The 19,631-nt window shown below is 42.7% G+C and overlaps 1 protein-coding gene across 1 annotated transcript in view; it reads right to left on the bottom strand.

The window, feature by feature from the left end:
* TRDN (triadin) overlaps positions 1 to 19,631 on the bottom strand; it is a 191,773-nt gene that overhangs the window by 115,226 nt on the left and 56,916 nt on the right. The window contains exons 4-6 of the mRNA XM_015407343.1: positions 15,126 to 15,263; positions 12,316 to 12,345; positions 7,542 to 7,571 (exon numbers count right to left, since the gene is read on the bottom strand). Of these exons, the coding sequence (XP_015262829.1) occupies positions 7,542 to 7,571; positions 12,316 to 12,345; positions 15,126 to 15,263 (198 nt within the window). The remainder of the gene's footprint in view (positions 1 to 7,541; positions 7,572 to 12,315; positions 12,346 to 15,125; positions 15,264 to 19,631) is intronic.

Raw genomic sequence — 19,631 nt, 5'->3', positions numbered from 1 at the left:
TCCTGCCCCAGCGGCAGCGGGACAGTTGCCAGGGCATTCTCTGCACATACGCAGGGAACACTCTTGTACTTTGGGGGGGATTTAAATATCCCCCATATACTTTTTTCCACTTTTTAGATTTTTCTGCACATCTGGGGATTGCCCCAAATGTGCAGGAAAATCTCTTTGCCCCTTAGGTGCCTCCAATGTGGGATTTAGATATCCGCATGCAGGGGCACCTTGGCTATTAGATATATAGATAAATAAGTTCTTACAAGCAATGGTATCACAGAAAAGTAAGGGAAAGCCTGACCTGCAGCTAATACCCTTACTGCAAGATATAATCCTCCCTTTTCCTTAATTTATTTACTTATTAAAACATTTAGAAACCCACCTTTCTCCAAAGACATTGGGGTGCTAGGCAGGTAAAAAAAGGGTACAACCAATAAGTCATTTAAAAAGCATCAAAATAACTTGCATTGCTGTGTCAGGCAGTAAAACTCATTGCCGATTGAACTGTATTATCCTGATGGTTTTAAACAAGGAACCGTTTATTTATTTGTCAGATATCTATCCCACCCACTCAGCCGAAGCCGGCTCTTATTTATTTGTCAGATATCTATCCCACCCTCTCAGCCGAGGCCGGCTTACATAAAACAGTACATAAATTACAATTAAAACAATTAAAACCATATTACAAGCAACTGATGACATAAAGTGCTAGCATTAACTGTCCTTGGTGGTGGTGGTTGTTACTTCAATGATAATGGACTCGTACCCAAATTACTGGTAATTGTGATCAGCTGGATGCTTTTTAAAAAAAAAAAATACTGCTACGTCCTATGAGGCTACTTTTATACTGACTGCTTTGTGTATTGTACTAAAATACTGTACCTAAGAATTTTAACTATTTCTGCAGGCTTAAAGCCCAGCTATACCTTGTTCTTCAATGTCTCACTTGGGTCTATGGAGGAGCAAACAAAACCACAAAACCAGCAGTTCCATGTTTACCAAGGAGATAGATGAAATGGGCTAATTTGTATGATGCATTCAAACACAATCCTACTTTGTTTGTTGGAAGAGAGCAATACAGATTCAGCATGGATTAGGGCTTTACTGCTGAGAATTTTAAGCGATTTTCTCACTGGGGTGTAGTTCTATCAAGGTCCTCAATGATGAAAATATTAGTACAGGCTAGTCAAAAACATCACTTCTTTCTTGTAGCAGCATGTGTTTTGATCTGGGAGATATTATTGTTGATTATATCTTTGTTGGACAATAAATCCAAAATGGGAACACCGTATGGAAGTACTTTTAAGATCAGTTTCTATTTTATGTTGTTGGCAAACTGCAAATGTACCAGCTACCTGTAGAGAGAACCCCTGCTCTTTCAGTAAAGGATAGCATATTGCAAATGTGTAGGGACAATCTCTAACCACTTGACTCACTTGTCAAGCTTTTTTTTAAAAAAAGAAATCTCCCTAATCTGTCCCATTTTTGAGTTTCTTAGATGCATCTGGTTGGCCATTTTGGAAACAATGCAGTACAAAATGGCAAGACTCTAAAAAAGAAGATGCAAGGGACCCTAGTTGCTCTGGGGAGCCCCAGCAAAGTACTGCTGGTATATGTGACTGTAAATTCAGTGGCCCCATAACAGAGTGGAAGACAAGGGGGAAGTGTCAGTCATTGTGCTTCAGTCGAGCCTGCCTCTCAGGATTTTTATAAGCAGAAGGGGGGGAGGGTCACGTATACTGTCCTGAGGTGCTTGGAGAAAGGATGGAATATAGAAGTGAGGAACGGGTGGTGGTGGTAATACATAGAAAAACAATTAAATTAGATCTGTTATGTGAACAGCAAGTCATGCAATTTATTTTCCGATGCTTTGGTTGGGTCTGAGTGGCGGGAGGTGATACCACTAGGAGCCTTTGTCTGGGGGTCTGTGGTGGCCCCTAGGAGCCTTGCTAGACAGAAGTTTGGTATAACCTCATTTTGAGATCCTTGACATACTGTGCTCAGTTGCAAAATATCCCTGCTGAAGTCACTTAATCTTATTTCCCAATAGCTGCATTCAGCCTTCAAGAACTCAGGACTAGCCCTGGATTCCAAAAGAAGGAGCACAGTCCTCCAAAAATGTGCTTACAATGAGGAACATCAATGTTTTCTATTAATCCCATTACCAATATTCTACCCCTAATTACTGTCTGTCTACTCCCATATGAATTTTTTTTAGAAAACCGTTGCTGAAAATATTGTTTTAAAAAATTAAAACCATACAATTGTTTTCCTCACATATAGTGCTTCCTACCAAGTACATGGTGTACTGCTTAAGAGCAGTGAAATCTAATCTGGAGAACTGGGTTTGATTCCCCATTCCTCCACATGAAGTTTACCGGTTGATCTTTGGCCAGTCACAGTTCTCTTAGAACTCTTTCAGCCCCACCTACCTCACAAGGTGCCTATTGTGGGGAGAGGAAGGGAGGGCAATTGTAAGCCGCTTTGAGACTCCTTAAGTTAGAGAAAAGCAGGGTATACAAACCTATTCTTCTTCTCTCATTTGTTCAATATATTCCAGTTCAGTATATTCCCTAAATTTTCATTTAAATACAAATATTCTATGTACTATAATCTCAGGGTGTTAAGTATGTTCATCCTACAGTAGAGAAAAAGATGTAGAATGATATTTTATTGTTTCAACAATAGTGAAATTGTACTCTTCCACTAGGGGAGCTGCGGTGGCTCAAGTGGTTAAGACGCTGAACTGCAGGCTGTGGAAGGTCAGTAGTTCAGCAGTTCAAGACCCGGGTGCCGCAAGACGGAGTGAGCTTCCGTCTCTAGGTCTTCGGACAGCGCTGGCTCTTCGGCTTTGAAACGGAGATGAGCACCGCAACCCTAGAGTCGGATTCGACTGGCTTTCGAGCAAGGGGACCTTTACCTTTACCTATATTCCCTAAATTTTCATTTAAATACAAATATGCTATGTACTATAATCTCAGGGTGTTAGTATGTTCATCCTACGGTAGAGAAAAAGATGTAGAGTTATATTTTATTGTTTCAACAATAGTGGAATTGTACTCTTCCACTGGTGAAGGGAACCTTTACCTTTACCTTTTACTCTTCCACTGGTGCTGGGGTATCAGTGAATTTTCCCTAGGACACATTAACCATGATTTTTCTTTTTTTGTCTTCTGCTCACAGCATGGAACTTGGTTTATCTGTGTGAATCTTTGTGAGTTATCTGTCCTCTAAACACTTCCCATTGCACCTCTTCCAAGCTTTTAGAACATTATGATCTTGCTTGTCCAAGTTGGTTGTTGGTGTGGTAGTAGATGGATGGTCTTATTATGCAATAGAGGGTAGAAAAGATGCCTTCTTTATGCTTTCCAAGGCTATGTTGTAAACTGAAATTAGGGTATACTCAGATTATAAATCCTTAAGTAAACTAATTGTCTTCTTATTCTAGGTTCATAAAATGGCCATCACAATGCCTGTCTGATCTAAACTGTATGTTAATCATGGACTACAATGATGAATAAAAGATAACGGTATTGCAAAGTTTAAGAAGTACTTCAGGGCAATCTTTTTGTAATTTTGGAACCCTCCAAAACAAAATTGTGTGTATTTTAACATAAAGTGCTTTGTGTGAAGATTTAAAGGGAAAAAACACACTTTCCAGTGAGAAGTAGTTAAGAGACAGCAAGCCCCCATTACAGACTATGGTAAAAGCAATTCACATACAAAAAAGAGCACACTGCCATATGGAGATATAAAGAGAAAATCAGCTGAAGTCGGAAAGCACTAAATATGCAAATAGGGGTATTCTTTAGAGAGGAGTGAATGGAATAACTAATTACCCAAATGGTCCTAACATCAGCCATACTGGCAAACTCTGTAAGGCCCACGGGTTCAGGAGAGAGTTGTGCTATTCTAGAGCTTGCATTTTAAGTGTTTCTGTAGCTTGAAGGAGGAAATTTAGATAATAATTTTTTTTTATTTGCTGATTTAACAATTTCCAAATACAAACATTACCACGACTGAATTATTAAAGATAATGAATGCACTGAAAGGAGAATGAGAACTGACAATGTGTGGAAGGGAGGGGACAGTGCAAATAAGACATTAACATTTATGAATATATTATATGTTTAAGGGACAATGATAGGACTTGATCATTAATAAATTTTGTTAAGGTGGAAAGAGATTCTCAGTTACCCTAAAACAGTGGTATTCAGTCAGTGGCTTGCAGAGAGCCTCATTTTCAGTTATAAGAAACCAAAAGAGCCCCATGACTACTGTATACCTTGTGCACCACCCTACCAAAACACACACACATACAAGGGTATAAGAGAAAACTCATGAGTATATGTAACTATAAACATGATTGCAGTCACATGATTTTCTGGGCCCTTTACTGCTATCCCTAGCATGGGTCCTGCAGTTTACCCACCCTCCAGTACCTCTGACAGTGGATGTTTCAAGATGGGAACCACTTGTCAGCAACACGCCTTGCCCACACCAGGCCTTGCCCACTTTCCTGGACCATGAGGTGGGGAACAGTGCTCAAAAGAGCCATAGATGCCATATCAAAAAGCCACATGTGACTCTTGAGTCACAAAGTGATTGTCACTGTCCTAAAGCATAGTGAGGGGGTTTAGTAACATACCTCTTTTTCACAAGCATAAAAATATCCTAGGCACTTCTTTACTCAAAAGTAGCTACAAGGGAGGACTCAGAAGTGTGACATATAACCTATCTAGGGATGGACAGAAACTGGGAAAATGCAGTTTGGTTCATGGTGTGTCTGGTTCATGGACCATGAACCATCATGAACATTTAGGGGCCAAACAAACTGGTTCAGGTCCTGAGATTCATGACCACTAGAACAGCCCTCCCAGCATGCTAGAGACACCAAACTCATAGGGGATCTCTGGCTGACTCTCCTCTACCTGGCCTGCAAGTTTGGTGAGGATTGGATTTACGTGGTCCAAATTACAGCCCCCCCCCCAAGATGCCCTCAGGAAAGTGCTTTCTGGGGAACTGACCGCCTGCACTAGCTGACAGACGGTCATTTCCCCAGAAAGCACTTTCTTGGGGGGCACCCTTTGGAGGAGTTGTAACTTGGACCCCATGAATGCAATTCTCACCAAACTTGGGAGCAGGTAAATGAGTCAGCTAGAGATCCCCTGTGAGTTTGGTGTCTCTAGCTTGCACAGGATCCATTCTATACACCCCTGAACCTCTGGAACCTGCGCTTGTCCCCCAGATGATCCTCTACATGACCACCAAGTTATGTTGCTTTGAAGTTTGGTAAACATTGATTGTGTAGAGACAGTGTGTCAGGAAATGTATCTGCTCACGAACTGGCATGAACTTCTATGAACAGCTTGAAAGTTTATAAAAAATCCATGCCGGTTGACCTGCCACAAACTTCACTTCATGAACCACAAACCGGCAAACTTGACTGTAGCAAGACATACCCTACTTCCCAACACAGCTCTCTAACCATCACCAGTTTGGTGTTCTGTCCCAAAACTTGTATTTGATCACACATCAGCAGAAATTGTGATTGCCTCAGAATGTGAATTCTGATGTCACAATGCAATTCTGTATTGAACGACTTCAGTTTAAGCCTAAAAGCAGTGGACCAAGTACTGATCCCTGCGGTACCCCACTGCTTACCACCCTCCACTGAGAAAATTGCCCACCTACACTCACTCTCTGCAGTAACTCTGCAGAGGATTGCACTGTCAGTTTTCTTACTCAGTGGCTTTAATTCCATGGATCTGTTCTGCTAACAGCAGGCTCTTTTCTCTGGTGCAAGGAGCTTTCTGCTGATGTGCAACGTTCTCTTGCTGATAATCTCTTTGTACTGGGAGAAAGCACTGCCATTGATAGAAAAGTTCCACAGGCTCTAGTCTTTTGGAGAGAGGTCAAAAACTATGGGTAGAACTGTATCCATGACTGATCTTCAGCACTTGCTTCTCACAGTGAATGCGGTAGAACTGTATCCATGACTGATCTTCAGAAGAGGGCTGGCACTTGCTTCTAACAGTGAATGTGGTTTGGAAAAGCAGAGAAGCATGTTCTGGTCTTTGTCTAAACTGTATTTTATGGGAATGGAAGAGTGGGAACATGAGGAATGCCTCTGAAAAAGAATGCTCAGCTATTTTATTTAAGTAGGAACCTCAAAATTTACCTTAAGATATTCTGCAGTTTTGGGGACTTTACCTAAAAACAATAGGTGGTACCTAAATGCAGTTCTTCATGCCTTTACACTTTGATGATTTCAGTAATTAATGGATGCAGTGTTGTTTTTCCTTTGGGACAATAAAATTGGGGTCAAGACGGCATCTTCTGCTTCAGAACTAGTTCCTTTTCTTCAATGGATATTAGAACACTAAATTCTTTAAAAGAAATTACTCTGTTTTAGATTCATTGCACTTATCCTGCATTTTTATCCAAGGAGCTCAGGATGATATAATAGGCTCCCCCCTCCCTTTCCTCACAGTAGATGACACTGGGAGAAACCGATTGGCCGACAGTCACTCCATAAGCCTTATGGTCACACCCAACACCCATGATAGGTCTCCCCAATCATTGCCCAACACACTAGCCGCTATATTCCACTGACCTCGATTTATGGATTGGGGTTGTAACTGAGCCCGCTTGCGGGAAAGGCAAGATATAAATCGGAATAATAAAATAAAATAAACAGAAGCTCTTCACCAGTACTCAGGCTAAGTTCAGTGACATGCATTTCTTTTTATTAGATTTTCTAATGCTATTTACTTGCTTATTTTATAACATGACTCCCATAAAATGACAGAAATGAATAGGGAAATGTAGCCATGTAGGTGGTCCATAAGAGAGCACATGGGTGAGTGCCACCCCCCATATCCCTTCACAGCTGGCATAGACCAGTCCTTATCTGCCTTGGCTCCTGTTTTCTTTCGCTTTGCAGTGTGGACTTCCTGCCTAGTGCCTCACCTGCAGCATTAGTTTAGGTTTGTTTCTGATTCTTCTCTTTGGTCCTATTCAACTATAGCCCTTCCTTGACGCTATGTTAGATGTCTACCAAATAGCTGAAGTGTTTATTGAAATGTGAGGATAGTTGTGAATTCTGACTGGGTGACTGAAAGCCTGCAAATTCCCTTTTCGGTTGGCTTTGCTTAACCTTTTTTCCTCTGGGCCCTTGCAACCTATGCTTGATGACACCTTTTTTCTGTCAAGTGTCAAAGGCCTGTAAAGTTCCTGACATAGTAAAATGTCACAACCGCATTTATTGTTAGCCTTCCAATATCACTCTGCACTGACAGTGTTTGTTCCTCCAACTTTTAGCAGGATAGTGAATTTGGGGGGCGGGGGCTTTCTCTCAGATGAAACCTTATATATTCTGTAAAAGCTGTCATTACCTCTCAATTTTACCTCTCAGCTTTTTAACACTACCTTTCAGCCTACATTTTTGAAATAATCTGCAGGGACAAGGTTGACAGGCAGAAATTCTTGCATAAAAGCACCTGTAATATTACTATGAAAGATAAAACTAATGTTTGAAATTTACTCACCTTTCTTTTTGACTGGTGGTTGTGTTACTTCTAAATAGAAAACAAACATATAGAAATGTTAGTCTGCAATTTAGTTCTGTTTTAATAAAATTTCCTTTCCTCTGCAGTCTTTCATGATTTATGTGGAAGTGAGTTCAGCTAGAATTAATGAGTCTGCTTTCATACAAATAGGTTTGGGCTTCGGCATGGTTTTCATTCTCCTAAAATATTCATAAAATTTCTTTAAAGAGGAATAGAGTGGGGAATCTATATATGGGGACAGAAAGAAAGATACAAAACTTCTTGGGAATGGGCAGGTAGCAGAAAGAAGTCTGTGCCATCTATCTCAGTTCTCTATGTAAGCTAGGTGAAAGGGAGAACTAGGGGTTGCAGTGAATCCAGAGCTGGTACCATTTCAAATAGTCACAGCTCCCTTAATATATGCAGATTTTAAGAGACTGGGAGCTGCAAGCTACCTTAGCTCTGCTGTACCACTATCTGTCACTTGAATGGAAGGGAATAATCTTTAATGCTGGCCTAGTTCTTCCTTATTCATTCGCTGGTGAGTAGCCATGTTGGTCTGAAGCAGCAGAACAGAGTTTGAGTCCAGGGGCACCTTTAAGAGCAACAAATAATAAAACTGTGTTGGTCTTAAAGATGCCACTGGACTCAAACTTTGTTATTCATTCTGTTACCCTGACTTTAATTGTTTAAATGGATTATAAAACTCATGTACCTTTTTTATGGTTGTGTAGAAGGAAGATTTTTACAAGATGGATATTCTCTTCTCATACCACTGCCATAGTAGGGAATCTGCACACACTTTTTTATCTCTCAGCCATACAACAAGAAGCACCAGAGCTCTGTATTTCAATATATCTAACTCTTAAATCTGGAGATTGGAACTGTGAACGGACAGGACAGATCTTTTTACAAACCTGAGAAAAGCCCCAGGTTTGTAAAGAGGGAGGGGGAAGTGAAATCCTATACATATACACAGACATGAACACACTTTTTGGGAAGTTAAGAAGAAGAAGAAGAGAGAAGAGATTGGATTTATACCCCACCCTTCACTTGGGAGTCTCAGAGCGGCTTACAAACTCCTTTTCCTTCCCCTCCCCACAACAGACACCCTGTGAGGTGGGTGGGGCTGAGAGAACTCTGACACAAACTGCTCTTTTTCAAGGACATCTGTGCCAGAGCTTGCGACTGACCCAAGGTCATATCAGCAGGTGCAAGTGGAGGAGTGGGGAATCAAACCCGGTTCTCCCAGATTAGAGTCCGCGCACTTAACCACTACACCAAACTGGCTCTCAAGTTAACCCCCCTGAAATGTACTGGGTTCAAGAAGCATAGACGAGTGATTTCAGCTCATGATTTATTCGTAGGTAGAAACTGAGACAAGAAAGCAGGGCCCGGGGGCCTGCTTATATGCTGGTTCCAAACCACACCCAACACCCATGATAGGTCTATTTAGAGTGCCTCAATAACCACAGATTCATTCTAGGATCCAAATCGGCTGATAGGTCCGTTCTAGGATCCTCAGTGTCCATTGTTCTAGGTTGTGAAGCTCCGTGTGTTCACTAGGCCACGTGCGAGGCTGACCGCGTGCATGGTCCTTTCTTAGGACATAACACCCCCATAATAGAAGTTGCACCTGTAGCTTTAAGAAATGAATGCCCTCTGTGGCTGTTGCTAGTCAACCACAACAGTATTGACAAAGTTCAAGTCTTGATTTCTTTCAGTAAAAGGCAGGAGGGCAGGACCATTCCAAGGGTATTTTGGCTTCTGAGGGAGGACTCATGGTCCCAGGCCCAGCAACAACCACTGGGTGACTTCCTACCACTCAGCTTGCATCAACTCACCTAGGCCTGGCTGCTTGCTACTGTTCAACAGCAGCCACCCCAAGAAAGCCAGTGTGGTTGAGTTTCAAACTAGAATCTGGGACGCTCAGGTTTGAATCATCATTTTGCTGCAGAAGGTCACTGGGTTACCTTGTTGCAGTTACACACTTGCAGGTTAATATACTCCCATGGTTGTTGTGAGGACAAAATGGAGGAGGGGAGAATGATGTAAGTTGCTTTGGGTCCCCATTGTGGAGAAAGATTTAGTATAAATGAAATAAATAAATAATAAATACAATGGAATATGAGCGGCAGATAAAAGGCAGGTCAGTTTGTGGATGGGAAGAAGAGAAGGAAGAAAGGAAAGGTGAGGATATGGGTGATACCAGGAGCAGAGAAAGAGGAAATAGTTCGGTGTGGAGATGCAGGGGAAAGTGAGGTGCCCCCTTCAAGTCCTTGCAAGTTCCCCACTGTGCAACTGAACCCAGCCCAGATTGGCAGTCAGTACCACATAGCACTTTTCCCAGAGAGAGACTGCCACCTGGAGGGAAGGAAGGAAAGCTGCAGACAGCAGGGCAGATGGGTGGGAAGAACAGCAGGAAACAGAAAAAGGGGAGAGGCTGTGTGGGCTTACAGGGAAGGAACAAAGGAAACAGTGGGGGGATAAGATAAGAATGCAAGAAGAACCCTGCTGGATCAGACCAAGAGTCCATCTAGTCCAGCATCCTGTCTCACACAGTGGCCAGCCAGTTCCTCTGGGCAGCCAACAGGACACAAAGACCGAGGCCTTCCCCTGTCCCTTCCTACATTCATTGTGATCTCAGTATCATGCCTACTCAACACTACATGCAAATTCTGAAAAGCAGCCCTAGAATAATTTGTACCTAAATTCCTATAGATTAGCCGAGGTGGTTCAAAGAGTTTTGCGTCCCCAACCACCCTCCTCCTGAGCTGCCCCCATTGGGTCAGATGAGTTCCTCTACAGCCTGCCTTGGAGGAGGGCAGCTCAAATGTCTGTGACATGCACTTCCTCCTGTGTCATCTCTGCCAATCTGGCACACACACCCCCCCCCAAGCACTTGCTTGGGCAATCTGATTCATTCAAATTGTTTCCCTCCATAGAATGCAGAGTGTCCTGCAGTAGCAAGGACCAGGGCTGTGTGACAGAGTTTCCTGGCCACAATGTAAGACTGAGCAGTCTAATTAGATGAGCCAATTTCAGCAAAGAAAGACTGAAGGGCTAGCTTGCTTATACCAAAGGTGTGATCACACAAGCTGTTTGGCCCAACGTAGCCACCCCTCCCCTCCAGATCAAATGGGTGTGGTCACACAACTACATCTGTCAGGTGTTCCCCAGGCATACTCACCCCATCATAGGATGACTTGAAGCCAGGTTAAAAAGGCACTACACCAGAAGTGGGTTTTTTTTCAATTCCTCATGCATTCATTGCGCATGGCTGAATGTCTGACTGCAGGGGAGCATGTACAGACTGGATTGGCGGTCTGAACCTGCAGATCCATTCCCACTGCTAGGGTGGGGGGTTTGGGGGAGTTTTTACCTATATGTGCATGTGCACATATGAGCAAATGAGCACATGTTAGTGTGCATGAATGCATGTGCATGAGCACATATGTACCCACCTGCATTTTTAAAAAATGGCTGGGCAGTGTGTTCCATGGCTGGGGCACTGCATTAATGTGGATGCTTGACCACAGGATGTCTGTGTGGGTAACCTGTAGCAGGGTGTGCTGTCTGGATTATATGCCCTGCAACACTTTAAACTGGTACAATTAGAGGCGGCACCATATTGCACCAAGCAGCCAGTGTGACCACACCCCAAGTTTCAATTACTGTTTTTATAGTGTTTCTAGCCCTATTCAGCTTCTCCTGAGATGAACACTCCATTCATGAGCAAGGAGTTTGTTAGTTTACTTGTTATACCTGCCTTTCTCCCCACTGGTGTGACCCAAAAAGGTTTACGGCATTCCCCCATTTGCCATTTTATCCTCCAAACAACCGTGCAACATTGGTTAAGAGTATATAATTGGCCTAAGGGCACCCAGCTAGCTTCCATGGCAGAGTGGGGATTTGAACCTGGGTCTCCCAGATCCTGGTCCAATACTCTAACCACGACACAATACCAGCTCTCCAGTTCATGAGTGTTTCAGCCATCGCTCTCATTTTTCAACTTAGATCATTCACAGCTTTCATATGCCAGTGCATTTCCCTTTGGAACTTATAGTATCCTCCCATTTGGCAGGGCTTCTGCACCTTTAGCATCTGCATGATGAGTAGAAATCCAGCAGATCCACCTTTTGCTTACATGGGAATGAAGTCATGAGGAAACTTCAGCTGCTGCAAAGCTGAATCTCATGCAGCCCTGCCACAAAAATAAGGCATTCAGCCTCATTTGGGGGCTGAGATTGTCCCAAAACAATGGATCATAGAAAATGTTATGAGAATGAATCACAGTGATACCTCTTGTATGTCCTTAAAAGACACATTTGATGGATGACATCGTTAAGGGTTTCAAGCACTTTCAATGTTCAAAGTTCATGTAATCCTTATAATCTTGTAAGGTAGGCCAGGTTTAGTCCTGTATCAGTGGCTGAGGCTAAGAGAATCCATAGCAGAGACAAGATTGAACCAGCATTTTCTTAGAAGACAGCTCTTAGCCCCTATGCTACACCAACTCCCTGTTTAATGGTCTCCTCATAACAAAAACATCTTTCAGACGAATAACCATTCAGCTTTGGACTCTATGTACTGCAGAGGAACACACTATTCTGCATGACTTACTAATGATTTTTATCTGCAGAGAGGCTGCACAATTAGTAGAAAGATGTATAATTAGCAGTAGCACTGGCAGCATAAAGCTGCATTGTTCCTGCCTAATACCCACTTAATCAAACAAAGCATGTGACCTTTTATAAAGATGAGCAAAACCAACCTTTTATTTTCAAGGAAGGTTCCACTTCACCTAAACCAAAAGAGGAAATAATAAGCAGATGAATAGCAGCATAATAATATATTAGCAACATTTTTCTTCCATGCTCAGTTATTTTCATGTTTAAATGCACTCAAGCAGTATGAGTTCAACAATACAAAGAAAGGAAAGGAGCTCAACTCTGGGGCTGTAAGACTTACACACTTTTATTTTCATGTGTAGATCTGGGTGTTTGCAGCCATTTTCATCCCATACTGAATGAGAAGCCTGAAGTGGATTCACATATTAAATCCAAGGAACAAAGAATGCCACAGACACTGAAACTCTATTGTGCAGGCTTCAACAATTTCTTGTTCTAATTGGACTTCTTTGTTTATTTACTTTATTTACCCCCTGCCTTTCTCCCCAGTAGGGACCCAAAACAACCAATATCGTTCCCATCGCCTCCATTTTATCCGCCCAACAACCCTGTGATATAGGTTAGGCTGAGTGTGTGTGTGACTGGCCCAAGGTCACCCAGTATGCTTCCACATCAGAGTTGTGATTCGAATCCAGGTTTCCCAGATCCTAGTCCAACACTCTAACCATTGCATTATACTGGCTCTCCTTGTGCTGTTAGGAGACATTTCTATGGGTTTCCCAACTTGCAAGGACAGCTTATCAAATAGAGTGGCAGGATGGAATCCAATGAAGAATCCTTTGTTTCTGTTTCATGACTTGAATATCCAAAATTGCAGTGTAGACTATTTAGTACCTGTTTGGATACGAAAGGTTGCAAAGCTGAACCATCCACAGACAACATAGGGGTCTCTACACTCAGGGGACTCCCCAAATTTACAACGAAACCTCCGACCTTGTAAGGTAACCATTAGAAAAAGGAACAAATTGCTAAAAACAAAAACAGACTGATAAAAACTGTTTTGCCCCCGAAGGAATGGAATGTTAAAGAGCATCTAAGTATCAATTAAAATGGGGGAAAGCAAGGGGATGAGAAATCAGCCTACTCTCTGGGGACTCATAGCTTCCAAGGACTCATTGAATGGCTGACTGAGAGAATTTCCAAATCCCCAACACAGACTCATATACACACAACTCCCTGTACTGTGTATTTCCAGTTTTCAAATAACTGAATGTGAACTGCATTTTTTCCCTTTTCAACTCCAACTGCAGGAATAAGTGATCTGACACTGACGGTAAGTCATACCACAGAGTAGGACCCAGTGTTATAAAGACATACTGGTTAGTATTCAAAAGCAATACTAATCCGAGAGCCCCCTGCAGTGGTAGAAATTAAGCAATACTTCAAACTGACAAATGTATTTGGAGGGAACCACTTTTTGGTTCCAGCTGGGTTTTAATTATATTTGTTAAGAATGAGCGCTCTCTAAAGCTGCAAAGCAACAATGAATATGGAATGAAGACTTTACTGTTGTGTTCATCACACCAAAGAGCAGATCTCCAGACTACAGAGATCAGTTCCCATGGAGAAAAGGACTGATTTGTAGGGTGGACTCTATGGCATTAGATGATGCTGAGATCCCTCCCTCTCCAAGCCCTGCCCTCCCCAGGCTCATTCACAAAATCTCCAGGAAATTTCCCAACCCAGAGCTGACCACCCTAACCTGTCAATACATAGCAAAACTGATCATCTTTTGATGTTTCAATAAAACAGACTGGATAATACATTTTCAATGCAGTGATGAAAACAGCAGAAGCAATGGCCACTATAAAGGGAGTTCCTTTAAGAGGAGGGTCCATGGCTCATTGGGAGAGCATTTGCTTCGGATGCAGAAGGTCCCCAATGCAATTCCTGGCATCTCCAGTTAAAAGAATCATATGGTAGATATACAAAACCTGCAGAGAGATCCTACCTGAGATCCTAGAAAGCCACTGCTGGTCAGAGTAGACAATACTGACATTGAAGTCCAATGTACTGGAAGTCTGATACAAGACAGTTTCATATGTTCAAGAGAACTTGCATGTAACTGACTTTTTCATAGCCAAATTGTACAAATTATACACTCTCCCACTGCAGGTGACACCAAACTGCTATTCAGAAAAACAGCCTCTGGAGGCATGTGCAGTTAGTTATGCAATTTCACTAGACTGCAGCTAGTATCATAAGTCCTAGACATTAGGCACTACATTAGCACTCAAATTTCCTTTGACTTAACATCTATCATTGTGATTCCAGTAACACTCCAACACACTTCAGTATCAAACACCAAATGGGACAGGAGGATTTCGAATTTCAATGGATCCACTGAGAGCTGTTCAATTGGTCAAATGTTCCCATTACACAAAAGTAAAGAGAAAATCTGTTTAATGGCTTATGCCATTCACAAAAGCAAGCTCTTTGGTACCAGTATTTCCTTTACTGTGACTCTACAATTTTTTGTTAGCATATAGAGAAACAACAATGGTGACATTTTAATTTTGACTTCCTCTCTAAAATGTCAGATTAAGCATAAATGAGAATTACTCAACAACAAAGCGAGTTTTTTGGAGATCCAGTGACCATTTGATGCACTCTAGTATCTAAAAATGAAAAAGGAAATATGAATGGTGTATTATCATGTTTTTATTTGAAATGTTTTAAATGACTCCTATGTATTTTAATTGAAAATCTTATTTTCTTTTGATGGAATCATTGTGTTGTTATGGCTTATTTGCTGATGTAATGAAGACTGTGATGATGAAAAAGGAAACAAAATTGCAACAATTTCAGTATAAGAACTCCCAGTATAAGAACTCAGCAATTGTGGTGGGGGGGAGCTTTGAAAACATCAGAGCATGCCTCCAGTTAGGAATACCTTTTTCACTTTCATCTTCATCTTCAAATATGAGGTCCGATAGCAATGAAAGATAGCCATAAACCCAATCAGTGGTCTCTTCCACAGCGCCATGTATGATTCTCAGTGGGTCAGTAGTAAGTTTATTCACAGAACGTCCTGAGAGCAGAATAAAAAGACAGACAAGGTTGGAAAATAAAATTTGTTCTATTTCAACTGATGTAAATAATTTGTCTCATTCGGAGAAACTAGGAGGAAAAAGAGAAGCTTCACTGGGAGATTATAACACTAGCTTGCATCCTAAGGGCAGTGAGGGGCACTGAGTGAAGAAGGAAACTGGAATAACCATACTGACAACCGATTGGAACAAAACCAGGCTACAGCGCTATTGTTTACAGCATACAGAGCATTTAGCACAGCATAGGGCAGGATACAAACATCGAGTGACCCGACTGTCGGCTGATGATGAAACCCCATCCCCAGCTTGTGTGCTGGGGGAACTGGGAGTGAAGCAGGTGGTTCCACAAAAGCACAAGCCCCTGCACGGAAACTTTGCCACCTGGGAGTGGAGCCAGGCAACCACCTCTGAGCTGGGCATGCCACTAAATGGCTTGACCCTCAACCCCCCCCCACAGATGGTAGGCAAGCATGCAGGTGCCACCTCCCAAAAATGGATCCTCCCCAATGCCTGAAACCGTCACAATTCTATGACAAAAAATAAATAAAATGAAAGTACACAGAACTAAATCAAAGAGGTAGGAAGGGTGTGTCTGACTATCGAAGCAGACCTGATGCACAGCTGCTGGGGCTTTAAATAGTGAAGAACAGGGGTGGGGCAACAGCTGACGCCCCCCATGGCCAGCCCCAAACTGGTGGGGCAAGATGATAAGGCAGCCAAGCTGAGGATAGGAAAGCCTCCACCAAACCACCCAGTTCCTGGCAGCTCACAAGATCCCTGCAGGCCAGCTGGAGTCATGCCACAGCTCTCGGAGATCCCATCATTTGGCCAGAGCTCCCTCACTCTGCAGGTACAAAGCAGCCAGTGACACGGAATTGCTGAACTTGGGTTCATTTACAAATTCAGAAAAATGGACAGAGGTCCTCAGTACAGGTGCTAATTTTCTGGCCATAAGCATTTCTTCTCTGATAAAGCTGATAACATTTTGCCTTGTAACTTTGCGTCACGATGCAACAACTTGGCAACAGTGATCCACGCAGTGGTCACCTCATGATTGGACTACTGTAATGCTCTCTACATGGAACTCCTCTTGTCGCAAATCTGGAAGCTACAGCTAGTGCAAAATGCTGCAGCTAGGCTTTTAATGGGCCTACCAATGCGGGAGCACATTCAGCCTGTGCTAAAGGCATTGCACTGGCACCGATAGCATACCGAATTCGCTTCAAGGTGCTGGTTCTTACCTTTAAAGCCCTTTATGGTCAGGGACCTACATACCTGAGGGACTGCCTTTTGTAACCATGTGTGCTTGTAACTGCATTGTTTGTACTGTGCTAATGCTATATGTCTGTTGAATGTCTTTACATTTGTGCGTATGGGATAATGGGGTTGCTGTGTTTGTATGGCTTGCTTTGCATCTCATGCTTGCATCTGGATGAGCAAGGCTTGAGTTGCCTGTGCTACAGAACACGTGCTTCCCTGCACCTTCCCAGCGTGCCTCAGGACAAAGAAGACAAACGCCATTATGCTCAGTTTGAAACCTTGGAAAAACAACAGGTTTCCCCACCATTGCTGATCTGTGGGAAAACGCGTAACACATCCTGGTTAACCCATCTTTCCCTCACCTTGCAACTTAAGTACTGCAGGTGATTCTTACTGCGTTCTCGGGAGTCGCGACCCGAGAACCCGCATGGGACTGGCAGGACCATTCCGTGTGTTTTAGAATCCCACCCGCCGATACTTAAGTTTCCCCCTTTCATCTACTGAGGAGATTTCTTCTCAACGTGAACCTCAGATAAGTATAAGCGACATCCTTCTGTGTTGTCCCCTTGTCTGTTGAATTTATTACTTTTCATGCTGATTGCTTTCTATTTACCACTGTAACTAAGGAACTTGTGTGAATCTGCGTATGTATCTGTTTTCGTATGCTTGAGAACTACTTAGTAAAGGCAACATTTATTCATTAAACCTAGCGTGTTGTCTCAATTCCTGGGAAATAGGAGCGTTCATTGGCCGATCCGCCCTCTGTATACACGGGTAATTACTCACGCACGCCCACTGCCATACATAAGACAGAGCTGGGCTCTCGGAACCATCCTTAGAGGAGTTTCGGTAACACTTTCCCCACATGTTCCCCAGAGAGCACTGCAATTGGCCCTCCCCAGACTCAAGGATGCCAGGCTGTCGACAACCAGGGCCAGGGCTTTCTCAGTGGCGGCTCCTCTCTGGTGGAATGAGCTCCCAGAAGAGATCAGGGTCCTGCAGGACCTCATGCAGTTCTGCAGGGCCTGCAAGACAGAGCTCTTCCACCAGGCCTTCAATTAGGAGCCACCCCCGATAGAGAACCCTGTTCCCTGAAGCCATCAGAACAGCCTGTGCTGGCAGCACAAAGGTTAGATCTATTGGCTGACCTCCAGGATGGAAAACGGAAGGTCAACTGCCATCCTTTAATAACCTATTAGTATCATTAATGTTAGCACCTTTTAATGTTGGAATGTTTTATCTGGTTTTCGGACTATTTAAATTGCTTACTCGTGTGTTTTTTATTCTTTTGTGTAAAAAGTCCTGAGCCGGCCTCAGCTGGGAGGACGGGGTATAAATCTGATAATAAATAAATAAATGATTCTTTCTTTACAACACTCCTCCTACCTTCTGACTGACCCCCCTTTTGGTGGGGAGCAGAAAGTAGGGGTTTAAATGGCTCAGAGCTGAACCCAAGAAAGACCCCTTAAACAGATGAGCCACATGGAGAAAACAGCTAGCCCCTAGGGTTGGCTGCCCAAGAAAACCACTTTAAACAGCTGAGCCATGAAGGCAGTTTGCTCCACGCAGCTCAACTGTTTAAAGGCTTTCTTGGACAGTGCTGGCTCAGCTGTTTAAAGGTGCTGGCTGCCTAAGGATTTATTGGGTTTATTGGGCTGGTCTTTAAGGTGCTACTGGAGTCAAATCTTCTACTGCAGACCAACATGGCAACCTATCTGAAACTAGGAGGAATTTGTTTTCTAGTTGCTGAAGAGATTCTAAATGTTATTTTTCCAACAATAGACCTCATCCAGAAAAATGTGAACACAACCAAAGTCTCTAAAGCTTGGCCTTCTGGCATCTGTGTTCATTACATGGCCTCTTACACAACTGCTTCAATAGTGCCCTAACTGAAGTAATCCAGCCAGTTGCCACAGTCTCTATCAAAGCAGTTAGTAGCTCACTACCCTTCTTTACCTCAATTAAGAAGTCAATTATTCTAAACCCAGTACTTTGTTTAGTGTTTTTCCCTGTACAGTTCAGCTTCCAATATATATTCGTTGTTAGCCCTCCAAGAAAGGCTGCAAACATTTTTCCCCCAATTCAAACCAGTGTTGTGTTTATTAAAAGGTGGCCAATCATTGGCACATAACTTCTCTTTTTGTCTTCTTTCTTATCCAAAGTACCAAAATTCTGGCTTTCACTGCTTTCCTAAATTTCTTGCACGGACCCAAGGAAACTGGCTTATTCTTATTGTTCAGGTGTTTGAATGAAAACAAATGGCATAAAAAAATTAAAATGTACTCATGGTCAGTTGTGATCTACCCTTCAAACTGGGGGCCTTCCAAAAGGGCAGATAAAAAACCAAAAAACCAAAAATGACATTCACAAGGCTTATTGTGTTACCCTCCATCTTCCACCATCACAAGTAGTATTGTCAACATGTCCATACAGACACACATATGCCTAAATTGTGTATGTTGTGGCTTTCACACTGGTAGCTGACATGATGAAATAGAGGACAGAGCTTCTGTAAGTTTACATAACTGTATCAAACTAAGTACAATTTTTCTCAAACACCAAGTGTTTTTCCCAAAATTCCCTTTCCCCCCTAGCTATTAACAGCATCAGTGTTCAGTTGAGGAATTCACCATAGCAATATTAAGCAGGCAATATACACCTTCATCTATATAAAAGAAAGTCCCCTCACCGTAAAATCAATGCCCAGGCCAAACCGCTAAACCTAGAGACACCAAATTTGGGAAGAGCACTCCTACCATGATGTAGATGCTCACTAAGAAGGGATTTTTAGAAATTCAGCCCCTAAGTGGGTCAAAAAGGGTAAAATGTGCTCCCACCATTGATTCCTAGGCTGGCAAGCTGCTGCTGCCTCCTTGCACCCCCCACTCTCTGATTGGTCAGCTGCAAAGCTCAGCATTCTGAGGTTAAAAAAACAGTTACAGGAGACTGCACAGAGCTAACAACAGTTGAGGAAATCAGGAATAGCAGTAATGCAGTGAGGTGCAGTAATGCTGCTGGCCCAGCCTCTTTGATGGCTTCCAACACACCCACCTCCTACACCTAACAGGTGGTTGTTTTTCAGGTGCAGC

This window comes from Gekko japonicus, unplaced genomic scaffold (genome assembly GCF_001447785.1).
Source record: "Gekko japonicus isolate JY-2015 unplaced genomic scaffold, Gekko_japonicus_V1.1 scaffold252, whole genome shotgun sequence".
Classification (NCBI taxonomy): Eukaryota; Metazoa; Chordata; class Lepidosauria; order Squamata; family Gekkonidae; genus Gekko; species Gekko japonicus.
The sequence above is the reverse complement of the archived record's forward strand: the minus strand, read 5'-3'. Positions and strand labels throughout refer to the sequence as shown.